Below are 23954 nucleotides of genomic sequence, written 5' to 3' on the forward strand. Positions count from 1 at the left end.
AATGATGAGAATAAGTCTTGCCCTTTCTATGTGGAACTTTAGCAGCAGATGACGAAAGCGGACAAAGGTGATAATGTGTAAGAAACCACTACACCCCCCCCCCCCACACACACACACACACACACTACCTAGAATGCATCTGTCACCCACTTCTATTGTCCTGTTTAAAGGAAGCATAACTTGGTTAGAACTACATTCACCTGAGCAGCAAATAGTTCAACCTCTGGAAAACCCAACTTGTGGAAGATGATCTGAAAGTGTTTCATAAGGAGGGGCTGAAGTTATTACTCAAGGAGTCCACCAGACATTTAATTCTCCAGAGATCCCAGATGCAAGTTCACAGTTACATGAAAACTGCTTTCCTGCAGCTGAGGTAAAAGGAGTCTTTTTACTTCTCATTTTCTCTTCTTTTGTAAGTTATCCTTTCCTGGGATTTCTCCAAAGAGAGACGACATGGTGCTTAACAGTACTGAGAGTCAATTCCAGAAAATAAATGTGCTGCATAAAAAGCAGGGAGAGCAGCCACGATAAATAACAGGCTAGTTCAACTAACATGCAATCCTTGATTGGGAGTCACCAGTAATCCATCACCCTTGAGAAGGAAACACCTGAAGGATGCATGGCTAGAGGTTATCTGTTATAGTTAACAGCTTTGTAAAGTCACTGGGACCAGGGATTAGACCAGACAAAGTTACAGCAAAGGAACTTCCTGGGTTATCCTAGATGCTGATATGCCAATTAGTAGCCATGAAGTTTACCAAGAATTATTTTATTTATTTATTTATTTTACATTTGTTGACCGGGCTAGTCCAGCTGGATAATTTCCATTTTCAGTGGAGGCCCGGGGAGAAAAGCTCCACAGATTTAAAACAAGGTTATACAAATTGAAGATTTACTATGAGTTCCTTTGACAGACATTGAGTTACCATGGATAGTTAATAGTCTAGATCAAGAAAAATAGAACACATATAATGCTAACTATGTATTGAGAAAGACATTAATTATATCTAAAACTACACTCCATTCAGGTCATTTCATACATATTAGTGTATATACAATATATAATTTTTTTTTTTTTGTGAGAACAGTAGAAACTGTAAAGTCATTAGGTTGTTTGAGAACACAGAGAAGGAATTACACTTGAGAAGTAAGGAAGTATGATAGTAGAAGGTATAAGGTTTCTCAGTCAGGATTGGTACAAGAGCAGAGCCAGAAGTTTTTAAGATGTGCAAGAAGTTGTTTTAAAAAGATCAAAGGAGCCTATAGAGGTAATGTGTGAGGGGAGGTTATTCCATATTTTGCCTACTGCGTTGGGAAAAAGGCAGTTACCTGCAGAATTGGTAATTCGAGTTGTGTTGACTTGAAGCTTTTCAGCAGAACGTAGTTGTTTCAAGTTATTATAAGGGATCAGAAGATTACTGAGAGCAGGTGTTTTAGATGGTTGATATAATATGTTCTGTGTTATTAAGAGTTGTTGATATATAATCTTGTTGGGAAGTTCCAACCAGTGTAAGTGTTTTAAGTTTAGACAGTGGTGTGTTCTATACTGGGATGCTGTGGCAAAGCGAGCTATATTGTGGTAGGATGTAGTAAGTTTCTTCAGGTTGCTTTTGGAGATTAGTGTAAATAGAGGAGGCATACAATAGGGTCGAGATAAGATGTGTTTGTGCTAAGGTGGTCCGTGCTTCTGGTGTAAGGTAGGGTTTGATTCTGTATAATGAGCCAATTTTTTTATTAACTGCTTTTATAGTGTTGTTGATATGGTAATCATAGCTAAGATTATTGTCAATAGTAACACCAAGTAGTTTAGTTGTTAAGTCTGGGGAGATGAGGGAGTTATCACTTGCAGTAATAGAGAAGTTAAGTTGTGTAGATTTGTGTGTAGGTGAGAAAAGTAGTAGTTTTGTTTTCTTGGGATTGAGGAGAAGACATCTTTTTGAGAACCAGTGTTCGACGATAGAAAAGGCAGCTTGTGTGAGTGAGTGGAGTTCAGATTGAGTGGAAGCGGTGCAAATAATGGTGGAATCATCTGCATATTGTATGCATGTAGTGTTTTGGATAGATGCTTGGAGGTCATTAATAAAGATAGAGAATAAGAGTGGGCCTAGTATGGATCTTTGTGGGACTCCTAAAGAGATAGGTAGTAAGGAAGATAGACAATTTTTCCAGAGTACTGCTTGTTGTCGGTTTTCAAGATAAGAAGAGAACCAAGTTAAGGAGGAGGTATCCAAAGCAAGGGATTTTAATATGTGTAGTAGAAGTGTGTGGTTGACCATGTAGTAGGCTTTTGACAGGTCTAGGAAAAGAGAAGAGGTTAGTTTGTTGTTGTTACGATTACAGTTGATGGTGTTGGTAAAGGAAAGTAGAGCAGTGGTAGTACTATGTGAAGGTCTAAATCCATGTTGAGTATTTGCTAGTAGGTTGTTTTGAAGGAGATGGTTAAGTAGTTGTCTGTGTATGCATTTTTCCATGATTTTAGCTAGTGGAGATAATAGCGCTATAGGACAAAAGTTTGAAAGGTCTGTGGATTTGCCTCCTTTGTGTAGGGGTATGATATGAGATATCTTCCAGATTGCTGGAAAAGTACTTTCTTTTATGGATCTGTTTATGAGGATGGAAACAGGGTAGGCGATAACTTTGGCTGCTACTTGAAGAAATTCAGCAGGAAGGTTATCAGCTGAGGGGGTAGTGGGTTTAAGTTTTTGTAAAAGAGATTGTATGTAGGAGGTAGGTATGGGTTGAAGTTGCAGGGGCGGAAGGCAGTTGTTGATGTTATTTAAGAGCAGTTGGGAAGAATCAGGGGTTAAGTGGTTAGCTAGATTTTGTATGGAAGTAGTAAAGAAGGTGTTGAAGTTATTGGCTATTAAAGAGGGGTTATCAGGATCTAAGTTTTGTGGGTTTGGTGTAACTACTTTGCCTGGGGTAAGTAGATTATTGATAGTAGACCAAAACTTTTTTGGTTCTTTTTTGGTTGATTGTTGTAGCTCAGGGTAATAATTTTTTTTATCTGAAAGTATAGCTTTTTTGGTATTATTTCTGAGTTCTTTGAAGATTTGGTGATCGTTTGGATTTCTGGAGGACCGCCATTTTTTCCACGATTTATTTCTAAGTATAATTTTTTGTTTGGTATTAGAGGTTAGCCAGGGTGCTATTTTGGTCTTTGTTCTAATGATACATTTTGGGGCATGTTGATTCAGGATGGCCAGGAATGCTGAGCTGAAGTGTTCAACAGCATTGTTGAGAGAGAGATGTTTGAGCGGGGTCCAGTTGTATTGTGACAGTTCTGTTAGGAATCTTTCAGGATTAAAGTGTTTTTTTGAATATATTGTTTTATGTGAAGTAGGTAAGTTTAGTTTAGTTTTGGCCCTAATGACATAAGTAAGAGAGTGATCGCTAAGATCATCTGGAAGGATGCCAGTTTGGTAGTTTTGTTGGGGAGAGTTTGTAAGAATCCAATCTAAGGTGGTTTCTTTTTTGCTTTTATTATTTATTCTAGTTGGACTATCAATTAGTTGTTTGAAACCAAAAACATTTATGTGGGAGGTGGGGTTAGCATTGCTACAAGAATTCCAGTCGATGTTAAAGTCCCCAAGAAATAGTGTTTCTTGAGGGAGGTTTATAGAGAGGTGTTCAAGAAGATGTTCTAAGGTGGGGATATTATTTCCAGGGGGGAGGTATGCACAGATGATGTTTATTGATTTAGTGTTGTTAATTTGAATTTTGGAACCAATTATTTCGGCATTATTGTTTTGTTTAAGGGTAAGGTCCAGAAGAGTAAGCTTTAGTTTTGTTTTATATAGAATAGCTACTCCACCTCCTTTTCTGGAGGTACGATCAAGTCTCAGAATGCTATATCCAGGTGGGGTAATTTCAATGTCTTTAATAGAGGGTTTTAGCCAAGTTTCTGATAAGCATAGAATGTCAAAGTTGTGTACTTCTAGTAGGGCATGCAGTTGACTGATTTTGTTGCAGATACTATGTTGAGATGGGCCAAGGATAATAAGTCAGAGGATGCAATGGATGAGAGAGAGAGAGGTTTGAGGTGAGTTTTGTGTGTTTTGTTGGAAGTTAGAGGGCCTGGGTTGGGTTGAATGTCTCCATCTTGTAGTAGATGGAGGAATGTAAGATAGTTTTCAGGTTTATGTTTTATGATTGTATCGAATATTTTCTTTGCTTTAGTTTGTAGTAGTTTGCAGTGTAGTACCCTATGGTATTTGGGAAGTAGGTATATGGATTGAGAGGAGGTATGTAAGATGGAAGGAGGTGGGGATATTACAGGTATACTGGTATGTTTAGAGGGAAGTGAGAAAGAGGCAGTTAAGGAGTGTTCATAGGAGGTTAGGAAGTAGGTGGGTATGAGAAAGAATAATAACAAGAAGGAGATAGGTAGTTTCATTTGTGGCTGGAGCATAGTGGAAGTTGTAGAGAGGTAGTTGTGAGTCAGTATGATATTCTAGTGTGTTGTGGATGGAGGTACTGTAGAAATGAAAGGTATATAGTAGGTGCTATAATATGTTAGGTGTGTGAGTGATAGAGGAGTGGGGTTAGTTATATTAGGTAAGTGGGTTTGTGAGTGGAGGGTGGTATACAATATGTAAGGTTGTGATAGGGTGGAAAAGAAGGGTGTGTCTAGAGGAGAGGTAAAGGTAGGACCCCTGGGGGTGGGTGGGATATGGGGGTAGGGTGGGGAGTGGAGCGGGGCACTCACAGTAGACCAGAGGAGAAGGGAAAAAGTATCAGAGAAGGCAAGGGGAGTCAAGGCAAGAGAAGGTAGCCTAGGAGGAGAGGATAAGACAGGGTATTAGAAGGAGGAAAGGGATTAGGTTAAGAAGGTAAGAATAAAAGTGTATTAAAGAAAAGAAAACTAGTATCCCAGATAGGGATGAGGAGAGGGTGACATCTAGTGGGCAACTGTGGAAGTGCAAATAGCAAATAGGGTAGCTTCCAGGTAAGAGCTATATAAATGGGAGAGAAAGGATAATCTAGGTAGCTATCCAAGGAGTGTGTGTGGTGGTAATGGAGGAATGAGGGGAAAGGGTAGCTGCTGGCTGCTTAGGTAGTGGCAGTCTAATAGCTTAGCAGGTACAGTTGGTTAAAACTTAATGCTGAATGACTAGGTGGACATACTTTCTTACAATCTTGAGGTAGCCGTTGGTAGGAGGAGCCAGTGTCCTGAACGAGTCCTAGGTTAATGTGCAGAGAGCACCTTAGTGGAGATAATAGAGGGAATGCAACCCAGGCAAAAACACAGGGTCGATTTGAGGTGAAAGCTGGTACAGGAGGGAAAGAGGAGAAAGAGATAGTGTTATAGTACAAAATTAACATTCAGTAATGCAAATACAAAGTCAAAAGGTGGGAAAAAAAATCAGGTTATTCAAATAGTAAGCAAAGCATCATTACATATAGGGGTTTAAACACATAGAAAATATGCAAACAATTGTAAGCAGAGCATTTACCTACATATGGTTATCTCTAATAATGTAGAGGCTATCATTGATATAAATCACCAGCAACGGCATAAAACAGTCATACTCATGAGTAATTACAATTGCAAGATAACAGAAGCAATCTTCAGTCCCTCAAGGAAGTATACTTTACTGGTCTCAGAACAAATTCTTGGCAAACAGTTAATTCTTTCAGAGCTATTTCAGTTCTTATTATAACACAGCTAGACAGATGATGATACTGATGCACTCTCAGAAAAAATGTCACTGAATGAAAAACAAGCATTGCGTACTTTATATACTTTAAACACTGTTACTTTTGATATATGGAAAGTCCCTGTAATGCAATGCTCATGTTATTTTGGATGCAAACATCATGCAAAGCTAATGTAAACATCATGCAAAGCTCATGTTATTTTTCTCATTTCTGTTATGACAAAATCATGTTATTTTTAAGATAAAACTGTCCCTGTGGTTCCAACGTCTCAATTTTTCATTGCTAAAATGCCATTTTCAATATAAAAAAGTCCCTGTGATGCAACTGTCTCTTTCCAAAGTGCTGATATGCAAAAATCCATATTTTTTTTTGAGAAGCAACAGTAAATGAAGGTTATGTGCTGGACTGGCCTGAGGAATTCTAGAATATGATTTTCTAAGCACAAAACCCACAATTCTATTGATGGTGCCATATACTGTCACAAAAGTTGTGGTCTGAGAGAGACATTTACTCATGCATTTACATTTATTAAAAGGGAATGCCAAACTGAGCACAGCCCATCTTCAGTGAAGACTGGAAGAAAAGTTCCAGTAACAATAAAAAATATTTTTTTTTTTGTGTGTGTGGCTATGTGTGTTCCACAGAAGTATGATCACTGGTTCCTAAGGCAGACGTTCACTCCTGTTTAAAGGAAAACTGAACTTGGAGTCTCCTCAGGCCAGGTGGGAGATTATTTAATAAATTGCAGACAAAACTACAAAGTAACACAACCATCCACACAGCAAATTCTGGGTTTTGAAATAGATGTCAGAAGGATGATCTCAGGCTGCATGCTAGTTTGTTCCATTTGAAAATGGTCCTTGACTGAGTTTAAGAATGTCAAGAGACTGTAGCTTAGCTGGTGCTTCAGTTCAAACCATCCTGTGGACTAGAGAGTAGTGATGACCAGGAGCATATCTGTCAATGTGAGAATACTGAGCAATGGTAAATGGCTTGTAAGACTTTATGATTAACATTAATAAGGAGTGAATTACAGACATGGAATTAGTGGAAAGGCATGTCTTTTATGATAGGAATGCTTTAACTCTGTACAATCGTGGTGTTTGGCTACTTTTTGATAACAACGGAGTTGGAGTTTTTTGTTTATCAGTTATTAACTAGTCTAAAATTAAGTCTAATATTTTGGTGGAACTGACTTCCACAACAACATGTATGGATAGTTTTAAAGTGCTATCCATACAGACTTCCAATTCTGATTTGTGAAAATTATTAAGGAATAAATAAAAGTTATATACTTAACATAATGATAGAGCTTTATTGTCCCTCTAAGCCTCTCAGTTGGGTCAAATAATTCACTCTTCCAAATAAAATCCAACACAGTTTTTTTTCACAAGTATTTTGGTACTTGTTTACAAACAGCAAATATAGTCCAGTCAGTAAAAATGTGACTGAGACTGCAAACTGTCTGTCTCTCTATCTATCTATTATTTACAAGCTCTTGAGATTAATTTACTGTGATCTAAGCTTGGAAGAATCCAGTAGATATAGTGGATCCTTAAATAACAATCCACAACTCATCACTACACACAAACAGACAACCAGTGAGGAGCAACAGGAATCTCAATACAGAGGTAGAAAAAAATGTGTGCTCACTCACACACACACATGCACATACATATATATATATATATATATATATATATATGTGTGTATATACATATATGTCTATCTAAATATACATATATATATATATATATATATGTATATATATATATACATACAGTGGATATAAAAAGTTTACACACCACTGTTAAAATGCCAGGTTTTTGGGAGAGAAAAAAACGAGACCACAATAAATCATTTCAAAACTTTTCCCACCTTTAATGTGACCTACAATCTGCAAAATTCAATTGAAATGTTAGGGGAAAACATATAAAAAAAAAATATGATAATCTGGCTGTTAAACTATTACTTTGTTGAAGCACTTTTTGATTTAATTACAGGATTCAGTCTTCTTGGGTACACACCTGCCATCAATTAAAGAGACTCTGACCCCAAATAAAGTTCAGCCATCCTAGTAGGATTTTCCTGATATTTACATTTACTCAGTTGTCTGCTACAGCAAAAGCCATTGTTCGCAGAGAGCTTACAAAGCATCAAAGGGATCTCAATGCTGAAAGGCATCAGTCAGGAGAAGAGTACAAAAAAATTTCCACAGCAATGGATATACCATGGAACACAGTGAAGACAGTCATCAATAAGTGGAGAAAATATGGGACAACAGTGATGTTGTAAATAACTGGACATCCCTCCAAAACCGATGAAAAGACAAGATGAAAACTGGTCGGGGAGGCTGCCAAGAGACCTACAGCAACACTGAAGGAGCTGCAGGAATTTCTGGCAAGTACTGGTTGTGTACTACATGTGACAACAATCTCCCGTATTCTCCATATGTCTGGGCTATGGCGTAGGGTTGCAAGACGGAAGACTATTCTTACACAGAAAAACATACAGGCTCAGCTAAAATTTGCAAAACAATAAGTCTCCCAAAAGCATGTGGAAAATGTGTTATGGTCTGATGAGACTAAGGTTGAACTTTTTGGCCACAATTCCAAAAGGTACGTTTGGCGCAAAAACAACAGTTTGCATCACTAAAAGAGCACAATCCTCACGGTGAAGCATGGTGGTGGCAATATCATACATTGGGGCTGCTTTTCTTCAGCTGAAACTGGGGCTTTAGTGAAGGTAGAAGGAATTATGAACAGTTCCAAATACCAGTCACTTTTGGACTAAAACCTTCAGGCATCTGCTAGAAATCAGAAGATGAAGAGGAATTTCACCTTTCAACACGACAATGACCCCAAGCATACATCCAAATCAACAAAGGAATAGCTTCACCAGAAGACAATTAAAGTTTTGGAATGGCCTAGCCAGAGCCCAGACCTAAATCCAACAGAAAATCTGTTGGGTGACCTGAAGAGGGCTGTGCACAAGAGATGCACTCGCAATCTGACAGATCTGGAGCTTCTGCCTGAAAGAACGTAAAGTCAAAACCTTTTTAATCGCCTAAACTGCTTTACACACTTTTTTCCAGTGGGACTAGTGTTACCATTTTAGATTACCTAAGTGTTTCTCATGAAAACATTCAAGTCAATTACCCAAAGCATCTTTTCTGATGTTATATTTAGATCAATGGGTTAAATCACAAACACTGGAACACGAAGGTCTACAGTGCATAATGTCATCTGCACTATTAATTGTTCTTTTTCTCCCTCACATAGTATGACACAGGGTTGTGCAACTTTCCAAGATATTAACATTGGCCATGGTTAACCTAATAATCAACTAGCCTGCTCTCAGCAGTGTAAGCCTACAATATAAATCATTCAAGTAACATTTTCTCCTTGTGGGAAGAAAAAAAAAAGTCTGACGTTATTGCATCATGCTCAGTAATTAAGAAATGCAGATGTGAGCAATAATTAACAGTTTCTGCAATGGAGAAAATGTCAATTTAAACACAAACATACACTTACAGTTCCTTTCTTTCCCATAGTTTTGCTATATGACCGGGAGCGGGATATAGTGTTGAAGAACAAGTCTTTTTTGCTAGAAGATGAAGGTGGGGATGCTGAATATTCCCGTCCTCCAGAAAAACCCTCGACACTCGTTGATGAACTTACAAATTTTGACCCAAAGCCTGCAAGGATAAAAGAAATGCAACTTATGAACAAAGACATACATTCTAGTAAATTAAAAAAGAGACCATCTAATGAACTCTGATTTCATTTGTTCAAGAACACACAAAGAACAATAATGTTACAGCCCATCAATGTGTGCTTGTGCTAAAAACTATATTATACCATGCTGTTATCAGCACTTCAACTTTATTTGGATGATTACAGAAGAAAATGAAGACAGTATGGCTGTGTTTCAGCCTTGTGTGGAGAAAAACAAAACATTAAGACTTATTGATGCAGAAGTTGTGAACATGTATTCAGGACTTGGTTGTTATGTGAAAGTTGTCAAACAGGACATGCACAATTACGAATAATTTGTTTGGGAAGGTTCATTCTGAAAGTCTAGTGTAACCCTAAGTAAACTTCCAAAGGATATCCATTATTTACTCAACAGGCAACATGGTACATTATGATGGTCATCACTACCTACTGATAGTATACATCAATAAAATGGTATACCTCTCAAATCTGGATATCAGCTGATATCTGAATATACAGATGAATTCAGCTATGAACTATTTAGAATGCAATAGATGCATGCTGAGTATCTGAGTACCACTCACAACTTTGGGCATTTTTTCTAAATACTTGAAAATATCACTTCTAGGTATATATAAAAAGTGGTTTTAGTTTAATGCAGTTTGATGACACACATATATGGGCCCTGATGTTTGTACAATACCCCAAGATGCTGTGTGTTGTGGGATGCAAGACATTATACTGGGAAACCAAAAGGAGACACAAGGTAGTTAAACATAGGAGCACATGAACAATACTACACAATCAATCAAAGGAACTTTAAGATGCTAGCCACATACACCTGTAAGAAGACACACTTAAAAGTGTTTTCCTTCCTTTTAAAGAAACTAACAGTGCTCACCTCCCAATATGAGCAGGGCCATACCCAATAACTCTGGTGGAAATCCAATCAAGACTTGCATTAATGGTAGCCAAAGTAGTACTGACCTGTAATGGCAACTTATTCCATGGGCTGGGAACAGGTTTAGTTAGGAACCTATTTAATTAAATAAAATGTAAATGAACATGATAATGCCCAAATATGTCAGTGCAAATGCCTCTTGTTCACAGTGATCTAGATTGCAGAAGGCCCTTTCTGGAAAAAGGCAGCAAATGTAGTTGGGAAGTTTTCTGCTTCACCTTAAACTGCCTTACTGATGTAGTGTAGGGACTAGCTAGCTTAAAACCTTTGCTACTTACCATTTCCAAGAAGGCTGTCCATATACAACTAGTTCTGGCTAGTTTGTATCCCTGTATAAATAAATGCATCTCTAAAATTGTCTGACACATTTTCAACAGATTTTCTGGGAAAGATACCAGGACAGTCATATGTAAAATTTTCTTAGACAATCATTCTACCTTCAAAGTCAAAGCTGTTATCTGCACATTTAATTTAATGAAAACATAAATCAATCAAATGTCGTTTTATGCCATAACATTTTTTTTTTGTTTCTGTTAGCGTTTATAATTGACACTATGAAAAGAATTGACAACTATACTTTTATTTTAACATGAATGGTTTGCTATTTTTTCAGATAATCAATGTCTATCATGGCCATTCTGACCTTAATTTGACCACAGATAGAAATCTTTGATATTTTTGCACCGATTCCAGATTTTCTCATAGGATTTTCAGGACTAGACTCGAGGCTACTCAGACTTATGCTGTACACTGCATGATCTATAAAGGCAAGGAGAAAACAACATCTCAAATGTGTGCATGGGCTCTCAACTGAAATATTGACACTCATAACGCTGAGTGCTGTCAGTCAGAAAAAAAAATCAAAGCTCCAGAAGAAGAGTGAATCTTGAACATCGCTCTTTTTTTAAATGTCATTTTTACAAGGGAAGGCAAACCCCCACCCCAAAAAAAAATTAGATATACCAACTCTGAGATCACCACACCTTGGAAAAAAAGAAATATTATGGGACTATGGCCATCTCGGGCTTGGTATATGTAAAAGTCTTTTTTTTTTTTTTGGCCATTGAGTCTCCATGTTTCGGGACTTGCTTTAGTAGATTCCTACATATAAACTGGTTACTGTGTGCATACCTATATACACTCATTAAATATGTTTTTTTTTGCACTATAACATTCAAATTGACAGAAAATATTTTTTCAGCTTTCCTCAGAAATGTATTCTTTAAGTTCTTTTTGCTGTGTGTGTGTGTGTGTGTGTGTGTGTGTGTGTGTGTGTATGTGTATATACATATATATATATACACACACACACACACACACACATATATATATACATGACAGATCGTCAATACAATTGTGAGCCAAAATTGCCCCTTGGCTCACAAAACAAATCGGCAATACAATTGTGAGCCAAAATTGCCCCTTGGCTCACAAAACAAACTAGGCAAAAGATCCTCCTAAGAAATAAAATTTGGGCCAAATGGAGAGCCTCAAAGTTCATCATATCACCTTTACTTTAAACAGTTAAGAAACGCCACCAAAAAAGACATTCTGCGAGACAAAAAAAAAAAACTATTACCTTCACCTCCAACAAACCCACCAACAAAAACCACAAAAGTTCTGGTCAGGCATTTACAAACTACTTCAGCCAGGGCACTCTAAAACTCCTGCCCCATCAGGAGTCAACCATAATAACTCTAACCAAATTCCTGATGCCTTTAATAACTATTTTACTGAAGCCATTCAAACCCTAACTAATATATTACCACCTATTACCACTTCCCCATTAAATAACACTAATAGTCCAGCTCCGACCTTTCATATACAGCCTGTACCTACATCCCTCATTTGCAACCTCCTTCAAAAACTCAAACCATGCACCCTTCTGCAGAATGTCTTCCAGCTGAATACCTGCAAATTGCAGCTAAAGCCATTGCCTATCCCATTTCCATCCTTATAAATAGAACAATTTTAGAAAGCACAATCTCTTCCATATGGAACGTCTCCCACCTCATCCCTCTACATAAAGGTGGGACATCTACTGAGCTTTCCAACTTTCGGCCAATCGCCTTACTCTCTCCAATAGCTAAAATAATGGAAAAATGCATCCACAGACAACTACTTGACCACCTTCTCCATAATAATTTACTTGCCAACTGCCAGCATGGCTTTAGACTATTCCATAGCACAACTGCCGCCCTGATATCCTTTTCTGACTGTATAAACAAAAATCATAACAGTAACTATCTTTCCTCTGCACTATTTATTGACCTTTCAAAAGGCTTTGATATGGTTAACCATCACATGCTTATTGATGTACTAAAAGCCCAATCACTTGACCCACAAGCATTACGCTGGTTTAAATCTTATTTAGAAAACAGAAAGCAGTGCTTTGGGATAATAATCTTTCTACACCCCTCCCTGTGAACATTGGAGTACCACAAGGCTTTATTTTAAGCCCTCTTCTCTTTTCAGTGTTTATTAATGATCTACATGCCAAAATTCCTCAGCCACCTGCATACAATATGCAGATGATTCTAGTTTAATATGTTCAGCCAAGTCCATAACCTCACTCCAGACCCTCACCCACACAGTATTTAACATTGCTGAAAATTGGTTCATGCAACAATGCCTCCTTCTGAACCCCAAAAAAACTAAATTATTGCTCTTTGCTCCTACTCAAAAGTCACCACAACTTCACTTCACAGTAACCTCTAACAATGGAACTAACATATCCCCTGACACTACAACTCGTCTCCTGGGAATAACAATTGACAACAACCTTAGCTATGATGACCATATTAATACTACTAACAAAGTCTGTCAACATAAAACTAGGCACCCTTTATAGAATCAAATCCTTCCTTACCCCTATAATCAGAACCACTATTGCCCAGACCCACCTGATCTCTACCCTGTTCTATGCTTCTGCAATATATACCAATCTATCTAAAAACAACCTTACCAAACTTTCAACCAGTTACAATAACATAGCTCACCACTGTCACAACCTCAAACAACTGGGATGGTTAGAACTGCAGAAGCAACTACTTTGTCAACAACTTATCACCCAAAAGATCCTTTACCACCCTAATAATACCCCAATCCTCACTAATCTGATTACCCCCTATAAAAATCTTGCAACACTACGCTCAGCTAATAAGCTTCTAGTTTCCACTATTAAATCCAACAACAAAGCTGGGGACTCACTTTTCACCAACACAGTGGGAAAAACCTGGAACCAGCTTCCTAGTGAACTTTCTACCCTTGCTTCCACACTGCTTTTTAAAAAAACATCTTAAAGAATATCTTAAAACTCACTGGCTTTGTCCCTGCTCTGACCCTGACTGATATTTCATTTCCCCTTCTTGCTCTCCCTATACTTCTCTACTCCACTGTTCTATGTTGCCTACCTGTAAAACAGATGTCCTTCTTAGTACTTAACAAAAAAAAAAAAAAAAAGGATTCTCCATATATTTTTATCTCTCAGATGTTGTTTGTTCTCTGTATTTGATCTAAGCTTAAACCTACTAAAGGACTCTGTACAAGTTTATCTTACCTACAATTTAAACAATGTACTGTAACTCATTTTACTATTCGTATACATTGTATGCTTCGTCATTGCCGATGCTTGGAGCTTTTCTCCCTGGACCTCTACTGAAAATGGACATATATCCAGTTAGACTAGCCCAGTCAACAAATGTAAAATAAAAAAATAAATAAATACACCAATCAGGGGTGCAACCACAATGGATCTGGTCCTCACTAATATGAGAGAATGCTGCACACACCCCTACTGTAATGCCTTTCCTGGTAAGGTCAGACCACAAAATGGTCTCCTCTGAAGTAAAAAGAAAACCCGGACCCTCACTTAAACCTGGAATATTCAAGAACTATTCTAAGGCTAACCTCCTGCTATTAAGTAAGAACCTGGCTAAATTTCAAGCCCCTTTAAAATCTGTGAACACTGCTGCCTATGCAGAACTGTTCACAGAAACCCTGTATAAGTATGTTAATAGCTGCATAGAAGCAGCTGTACCCAACAGGAAGTACAAAACTAAATCAAAAACAAGCCACCGTGGTGAAATCACAAAATCAATAGGCTGTATAACAGAAGGAAGAGAATCATGGCAAAAATTAGGAGGTGCAGCATCCAGCAGGATACAAACACTCTCATCAGACTAAAGTCTACCAAAGCCAATTATGAGGTAAGTTTGGCCTCCCAGGACAAACACAGCCACAAAGCATTCTTTAGCTATGTTCGCTTCCTCAAAGGCAATACACAATTGTGTGCTGAGCTAATTGTAAATGGAGCCACCTATACTGAGCCAGAAGATATAGCGAACCTCCTGGCTGATAAATTCAGCTCCAACTTTAACCCTCTCAACCTTCCTTCAGGAAATATCATCAAATATAACTCCCCCTACTATCACTAGGGAACAGGTCCATAATGCTCTCTCAAAGACCAAGAACACTGCATCAATGGGCCCAGACAATATCCCAGAGTGCCTTCTAAACAGCATAAAACATGACCTATGAAGGCCTCTGGAATTACTATTTTACTGTAGCCTCCAAACAGGCTTCGTGCTTCATGAATGGAAAAAGGCAACAGTCATCCCTCTGCACAAAGGTGGGCCATCTACAGACCCATACGTCTCACTAGTCTTATATGTAAAGCTATGGAAAGAATTATGATGGAGATGATCAACAGAGATATAGTAAACCTCCAGCTACTGGACCCAACCCAATTTGGTTTCGTCAAGGGCAGATCATGCCTACTCAACCTGGTGGACTTCTGTGAGAAGGTCACCAAACCAAAATCATTCACATTGCCTACCTTGATCTGCCCAAGGCATCTGACACAATACCCCACTCAGGCATTGTTGACAAACTCAAGAGGTTAGGCACAAATCTGTATGTCACCCGTAGCAAACTGGCTCAAAGATCGGACCCAAAAAGTTAGAATTGGGGAGTCCACCTCTACAAATAGGCCAGTCACAAGTGGAGTCCCCTCAAGGAAAAGTCCTTGGACTGCTCCTTTTTGGCATTTACTTCTCAGAAATCAATGCCAGTGGTCTGTGGCTGACTAAATTTGAAGATGATTGCAAAATAACAGTTGTCATTGAATCTCAAACTGATACAAATGTTCTCCAGAACGAGCTAACACAGACAAACAACTGTTGTCAGAGCCATGAACTAGAAATAAAACTAAATGCCAAGAAATGCATAATACTATCCTTTGGGAAGTCATCCATTCCTGGTAAATATCATAGTGACAACACACCCCTTAGAGTTGACCCAGTAGTCAGGGACTTAGGGACACACACAGACAGTAATCTAGCCTTTGACCATCACGTGTCTACAGTGGTGAGGAAGTAATTTTATGTTGTGCAACTTATAAACAAAGGTATGGCATCTAAGTCCAAGGAAGTCATTGTTCCACTGCATTTGGCATTAGACCTATCATTGAGTACAATGCCCCCTTTGGTATATACATAATGATGCATATCTAACAACTGGAACATCCACAGAAGTTCCTCTCTAAAAGAATACAGGGTTTAAGTAAAATGTCCTATACAGACCGCCTCAAGGCTCTATCCCTGTATTCTGTCTCCTACAGGATTTTTAGGGGAGATCTATGCCTGGCATACAGGGCATTGTCACACCCCACTCTGATGGACCTCCTGCATATCCACAAAAGAAACAGAACCAGAATTACCCATTCTAAACACTTAAACCTTGGCTGTGATAAAAATAGGACCTGCTGGAGAGATAGGTACGTGTCCCAGAGACTACCCCATCTATGGAACAGGCTTCCCCATCCATGTGAAGCAGAGCTCCTCCCTAACCCAATTCAAGTGCAACCTGGACAACTGGATGGGAAAATGAAAATTCATCCCTGGTTTGGCATCTATGTCTCTAATGGACACAGGTAACCTGTAAATGGCTCATCTCCCAGGCCCCTGCTTACACTTATCAAGGGTATCCAAACTTCCCAGAGATTTGGGATGCATGGCCAGGCTTCAAAAGGCCCCTGTGGTCGTTAGCCTAGTAAACACCTATGAACCTATATATCTAAGTATGTGTATATGTATGTATATATATATATATATATTTATATACATACAAACACACACACACACACACATACACATATATATATATATATATATATCTATATATGGATCTAGGACGTTTCCTAGAGTGAACAAACGACCGGGCATACTTACGCGAAAGTGCTTTTCACCGAAGAAGCACTTTCACATAAGTATGCCTGTTGCCGAGGCTGTACTAAGGTGCGGGTAAGGGAAATTGCCCCTTTCCCCGTTGTAGTGCGGTATCGGAAGGAGAATACTAAAGTAGGGGGGGTGGGGGGGCACAGTCCCCCTGCTAAAACGTAACTGTAGTGTTTTATTTATTTTTTGGTAACACGCTTTAACGAAAGTGCTTTTTCAATAAAAGCACTTTCGTTAAAGTGTGTTTGGTTATTATGGATTCGGAGCAAACGTCCTAGATCCATATACACACATATATATACATATATGTGTATGTATAGATATATATATATATATATATATATATATATATATATATATATATATATATATATATATATATATATATATCTACATATATATCTATATATACACACACACACACACACACACACACACACACACACACACACACACACACACACACACACACACACACACACACACACACAAACTATACTTTGCTTTTACTACCTGCTAACCATCAGCCCTTTACTGGATGACTGCCAGCCGTGGGAGCCAGGGATTCTTGCTGCACATTAACTTCCTGATTATTGTGGTGGCAGGTAGGTTCACACAATGTGATCTCTGTTCATACACATTACTGAATATGTCACATTCCAGCTACAGTATATGCTGCTTGACATGCACACCTTTACTACATCCCAAATGCTGCTGCGAAGCACAAAGAGCTGGTGGTTTAACTAGTGGAACCAGCTGCCTCCCTCTCTCCGGCATGGGTTGAGTCCACGGCAGCTGCTCATTCCCATTTTCTGACCTGATTCCTCCAGCATCTGATCTGCTAAAACAACTCTGGATGGATGGGCTGAAGTTAGGCCTTTATTCCTCTGAGCCACAATGCCCAATATCTTTACTTTTGATACCATATAACTATAATTATGGTCTAGGTCTGTATTCCATTCCCCACCCTTAAAATAATTCATATCATAAACTTCTCAGAAACAATAATATAATGCAGATTGGCAACATGGTACATTATGATGGTCATCACTACCTACTGATAGTATACATCAATAAAATGGTATACCTCTCAAATCTGGATATCAGCTGATATCTGAATATACAGATGAATTCAGCTATGAACTATTTAGAATGCAATAGATGCATGCTGAGTATCTGAGTACCACTCACAACTTTGGGCATTTTTTCTAAATACTTGAAAATATCACTTCTAGGTATATACAAAAAGTGGTTTTAGTTTAATGCAGTTTGATGACACACATATATGGGCCCTGATGTTTGTACAATACCCCAAGATGCTGTGTGTTGTGGGATGCAAGACATTATACTGGGAAACCAAAAGGAGACACAAGGTAGTTAAACATAGGAGCACATGAACAATACTACACAATCAATCAAAGGAACTTTAAGATGCTAGCCACATACACCTGTAAGACGACACACTTAAAAGTGTTTTCCTTCCTTTTAAAGAAACTAACAGTGCTCACCTCCCAATATGAGCAGGGCCATACCCAATAACTCTGGTGGAAATCCAATCAAGACTTGCATTAATGGTAGCCAAAGTAGTACTGACCTGTAATGGCAACTTATTCCATGGGCTGGGAACAGGTTTAGTTAGGAACCTATTTAATTAAATAAAATGTCCAAAGATGAGGACTATACAACAATCTTGAAAGGAGAAGGAGAAGGACATAATGGGTTGCAGTAGCAATCTACATAAAGAAGGGCATTGTTCGTAAGGGAGAAAGAAAGCACAAAATCAGGAATGGGTGAGAATGCAGCAAGAAAACATATAAAAATCACACAGAGTTACAAGTTAGGTTAAATGCCCTGGCAGTAAAAGTAGAGGATCTGGGTAGAGCTGGCGGACTGATGCAGTCTGTTGCCCACCGGACACAAGACAAGAAGATAAGAGACTAGAGGAGAGAAGAAGTGAGTGGGGTAGAACAAAAATGCAATATTCATGGAGGAACTGACTCTGCCAAAGCTCCAGGGCAGACCTGGAGTTTATGGAGGTATTGGACTAGGAGGAGTTGGAACCGTACCAGAAAGTATATAATTCTGGACATGATCTTATCTAGTGTTAAGGCTTGCTGTGGATGTCCAGTCTGTCTCTTGGAAAAAATCTTCTTGTGATAGACAACACATCTGTTTGTAATACCTAGTATTTGAGATGGGCCCACTTACAATTTTGGACTAATTTATGTTTCCTCCCAAAAGTAATTTCTGAATTACCCCTGCATCTTTATGTTCCTCTCCCTGGGTTTTTTGCTGGAGAAAAAGTATCTTGCACTTTACTTGTACATTGCCTAGTACAGAGAAAAATAGAGAAGCCATACTACAATAAAAGAAATGCCATTGCTTTCAGATGGGACATGTGATGCATTGAGTGAAGCTTGCGGTTGTCTGTCAGTAAAATGTACAGAAACCTGTATTAATCCGAGTTATATGTGATTGTTCTCATTTGAGAACATCACCAAAGCCCTGGATGAGGGAAAGCAGAACAGGCTGCCTATCTTGATTTAGCCAAGATGTTTGACACAATTCCACTCTCAAGGATCATTCAGAAACTCTCCCAGCTGGGCATTAACCCATACATCACTAGATGGGTAGCCAACTGTCTCACCATAGAATGCAAACTGTCAAAGTTGGAGAGTCCACTTCCACCAGTAGACCAGTTACCAGTAGTGTACCACAAGCATCTGTACTGGGCCCTCTGCTGTTTGGAATCTCTCTGAAGTCCAGGCAAAAGTAGATGGCCTATAGCTTATCAAATTTGCAGTCTGTAAACTAAGCGCAATTACAGAGTCCCCCAACGATGTCAAAATATTACAGATAGGACTGACACAGACAAATGATTGGTGCCAAAGCCACGGACTAAAATTAAAAACAAAAGAATGTCTCATTATCCCCTTTGGCAAAAAAGTAGCCCCTGCTATTTATAATACAGATAGCACCCATTAAGCTCAGACACAGTGGTTTGACTTAGGAACGCAGGTTGACAGCAATCTAAACTTTGATCACAATGTGCCCATAGTGGTAAGGTAAGCCTTCTACACTGCTCAACTCATAAATAGGGGCACTCCATCAAAGAACAAGGAGGTCATAACTCCCCTGTACTCTATGCTCATCAGACCACTGACTGAGTAAAATGCTCCCTTCTATATGTACCTGACTAGACACCTGCAGCAGCTGAAGAGACTATAGAGGTTTCAAACCAAGAGAATTCAGGGCCTCCAAGACATGACCTACATGGAAAGACTGAAAGCCATGTCACTGTACTCTCTATCATACAAGCTGCTGAGAGATAACCTGTCCCTGACCTTTAGAGCAGTCTCTGACCCTGCCCTAATGGAAATGCTGCAAATGGGACAACAGTCGCTTGCCAGGAATCTCCACCTAGCCTGTGACATTAACAGAACATGTGGGAGAGACAGATACATCTCTCAGAGATTGCCGTTTTCCTAGTAAACCTCTATGAGCCTATGAACCTAAAAGGCTGGGTAAAAAAAAAAAAATCCTGTAAATTCTGCTACAAGTAAAAATGGGAATGTGCAAAATATATTCATCGTTTTTTAGTGAGACTGCAGCAGAGCAGTTACACTGACTTCGGAGATGTGCATACATATTCAGCGCTTAAAGCTTACTACTATTTGAATTTTTATTTCACATCAAGAGAAAGAATCATCTCATTTGGAATGGCATCAGACGTACGAGATTCTGGAAAACAGAAACCTTACATTTAACTTAAGGAAGAAAAGGAAGTACTGCCTATGATTTTTTTTTTTAAGAAAAGATGGTCTCTGTATTTTTTTCAGGAGTGTGCACAGCGGTCTGGATTCCAGGGCAGAACTTATGCTGGAAGATCTATTGCCTAAGAAATTGTGCAACCTGTCTGAACTTGCAACTCAGAGGTAGACAGAAAATCAATTACATCTTTAGCTACTGGTAGTGGCAGGTTCAGATAAGTTGTTAGAATTCTTTTCATTTCATCTGATTAAACTCATTTATTTGGTATTCTTTAGCAAGTGTAAAATTTCTTGTTTATTTAAATGTATAACATGCATTGTTTAATTTTATTTAAAGTAAATAATTTTATTATCTATGTTTGAATGCTTGTGATTGGTGTGCATTTATTATCCTAATTGTAAGTATATTAATCTAGTGTCCAAGCTACTGTTATCATATCAATATTTAACACCTGGTTTATTTTAAAGGGCAAACACAAAATGTGTTCTTGCTGTGCCAGGGTGGTCTGGCTGTTAGCAGCACTATCGTAAAAACAGGGATGTGTGTGTTGGTCAGGAGAAATATCATTAATTCTCTCTAGAAAACAGTGTGTGACATCTCACACAAATATTCTTGGACAGGTTTTTTCTTACTGTTGGAAAAACAGCACTGAAAAGCACTGAACTTGGACCAAGGTTGGTGAGACCTTGGGGGACAAGTGGATGATAACATTGCTCTGCAAGTAGTCAGGTGTGGTAGGTGTTGGCTATTACTTCAGGCATCAGTGTGTATTTACCACACACTCTTAAAGCTAATCACCCTTCACAGAGTATCTGGTGCCAAAACTGCAGATTTAAAGCGTGTACATTCACATATGAATTGGCAGTAGTAGTGCAGATTGTTTGACAATAGTCAATGCCATTCACACTGCTGTTCTGAGATGCTACCACACACCTCTGCTTACTCATTTTTTTTCTATTATGTGGGTCTATGCTCCTCTCTAGGTTGCTATTTAATGCAATAACTAATCCCAGCATACAGTCTCTTCTCAGAACTGATTTTAGCAAAGCCAGAGACTGAAGTCATGAAGGAAGCTAATAATTTGGATAAGGTCTCAAGTGGAAGGCAGAATTTGCATTCCATAGGTCTCAGCAACATCTGTCATTTCATAGGTGGCTTTAGCCCTCCCGAATGACATCTTGAAAGTCTCCTGACAAACTCAATGGATTTCTGATTAAAAGGCTTCCATAAAATCACTAGAGCTGTTTTTAGCCAAACAGCAGGATTACTGGCTCAGCCTTCCTATGATGACAATATGCAATGGCTAACAACTTCATTCTCAAATTTCCTTTTTATTCAAGTTTTGGGAAAAAAAATTACATCATTTCAGGCAACAGAGTTAGATTAGGTCCTAGATTCCACAAGCTCTCTCCATTACTAGATGGAATATCTACTGTAGCGCTAAATTATCTACTACCAATGCTGACTGACAACACAACAGTCCAAATACAACTAAAACTGATTCTAGTAGTTTTTACTGCAGCTCGAAAGCATAACTTAAAATGAAAAGCTGAATAAACTTGTTGTAGAGTAACATAAGGAATCTTTACTGCTATTTCTGGAAATACAAACTTGGGAATGTCTGAAACATATTATTGACGAGGTTTTGTTTTTTAACTGGTAGATTTTTAGTTAAACTTCTTGTTTTTATGTTATATGATGCTTTCATCTTTCACTGATAATGATGCATTTGTTCTTTATCTGTATTGTATACAATATCGGTTTATTTTGCACATTGGTTATGAGTGAGTCAAAGTTGGAAAATGTCCCTCATGGGCCCACTTATCTAGCCAACAAATTAATTAACTGCAAGGACTGATGCCATGCAGGTTAAAAAAGATGCTTGAATGATATTTTTCAAGGAATAAGACTGTGAAAATCTTTTTTTTTTTTTTTTATGATGAGGGAATAAAACTTTTACACCAACATGAACAGGACTACACCCTTTGCAACCCCATACTTCATATAATCAGCTACAAGGTCACTATACAAACAAGAGAAAGAGGGAAACCTTCCTAAATTTCAACTATGGGCATTTTGTTGGCTTGAAGTGTCATTTGGGTATATGGATTTCAAACAGATGCTCAACTCTCAAATAAAAGTAATTCATTATAGGAAATGTATTTTAATGGCTGAAGCAGCAAGTCTCCCATCAGCTTTCTGTACCATGAGATGAACCAAAATACTTGTGGTTTAGTTACTAGCTGAAAGATGGAGTACAGAAATTGATTTGGTTATGATAGTGAAGCAGAGTAAACTATAGTTTCAGTCCCAGTTTCTTTAGTTAGCACCAATAAAAGAAAAATATAAAATCACAACATTGACCCCTATAATAAAGATACAACTACTAAGATATATAAATCATTTAAAGAAAATCTGGCAATTTGGTTTGCAATACAACTTGTTTTAAAATTAAACAATACATACATATATTATTTATATATATATATATATATATATATATATATATATATATATATATGTATGTATGTTTATTATGATTATGACAGAAACAAGACCTGGACAACTTCTTAACTTTACAGAAAGACAGAGTCTTCTTGTAGCTACAGTTTATTTTTGTGGCATATTATGATTCTAAATATTCTATTAACCATTTTAGGTTTAACATGTCAGTTTGACACACTGCTATATTCTCTGTGTTTTCAAATTAAAAAAGATATTCTTTTACTGTGTTTTATTGAATTTCCTGTGCGTTTGAATTGCTCAAAAAAAAGATTCATGACAAAAATGCAGAAAGAAAATCTTAATACAAACTATTGATAGATTTAAATTATATGATGACTGACCATTAATATTCAAAAACGAGCACGTTGATTGGTCAGCCCAACCAGCGTGCCTGTTGTAAATCTGAGAATATACCAAAGGAAAAAGGTCCGGTCACCCGGACTTTTTTTCCATTAGTATATCTCGTCATTTGTGTTACTCTTCTCTCTTTTTTGAACGAGGGAGATGTCTCAGCCAAAAATAACAGAATAATCAGGTATGTTCTGCAAAACTAAAGAAACTTACCTGATTATCCTTTTATTTTGTCTGTCCCGGCACTCCTAAATGTTAAAAGTCTCCCGGGTTCTTTTTTTCTTTCCAATAAAAAAATAAAATAAAATAAAATAAAAAAAAGCAAGAGAGATCTTCCTTTCTTCTTTGCTACCTTTACACAGCGCTTATGTACTGCGTAAGCATGACAACACAATTCCCATATGCATGTGCAGTACATCAGAAAAAGCCCCAGGATACTGGAAAAACGAGGAGGAGCACCGCGGACGCATTACATAAAGACATTATTTAAGAAAAGTAAGCTTTTTTTTCTTAAATAATGTCATTGTATAACAGCAATAACTGACTTTGTGGTGTGGTACATTGAAATTTACCCATGGCTGGCTTTATTTAATCACTTGGGCTTTGCCTTGCGATTAAACCACTTCAATATACCACACCGACGTCATTGGTTATTGCTTAAATGTAGCTAACCTCTATACATAATGAAATCCTGCTTTGACACTACTTTAAAAGCTCCAAGTCAACCACCAAAAGAAACATAAATACACGCAC

At 38.0% G+C, this 23954-nt stretch overlaps 1 protein-coding gene across 1 annotated transcript in view; it reads right to left on the reverse strand.

Moving 5' to 3' along the window:
- Nucleotides 1-23954, reverse strand: part of TBC1D5 (TBC1 domain family member 5) — a 1986766-nt gene that overhangs the window by 476443 nt on the left and 1486369 nt on the right. Inside the window, exon 15 of the mRNA XM_044066237.1 lies at nucleotides 9195-9358. Within this exon, the coding sequence (XP_043922172.1) occupies nucleotides 9195-9358 (164 nt within the window). The remainder of the gene's footprint in view (nucleotides 1-9194; nucleotides 9359-23954) is intronic.

The sequence above is a fragment of the Protopterus annectens genome, chromosome 3.part1 (assembly GCF_019279795.1).
Source record: "Protopterus annectens isolate FY-2018-M chromosome 3.part1, PAN1.0, whole genome shotgun sequence".
NCBI classification, from domain to species: Eukaryota; Metazoa; Chordata; order Ceratodontiformes; family Protopteridae; genus Protopterus; species Protopterus annectens.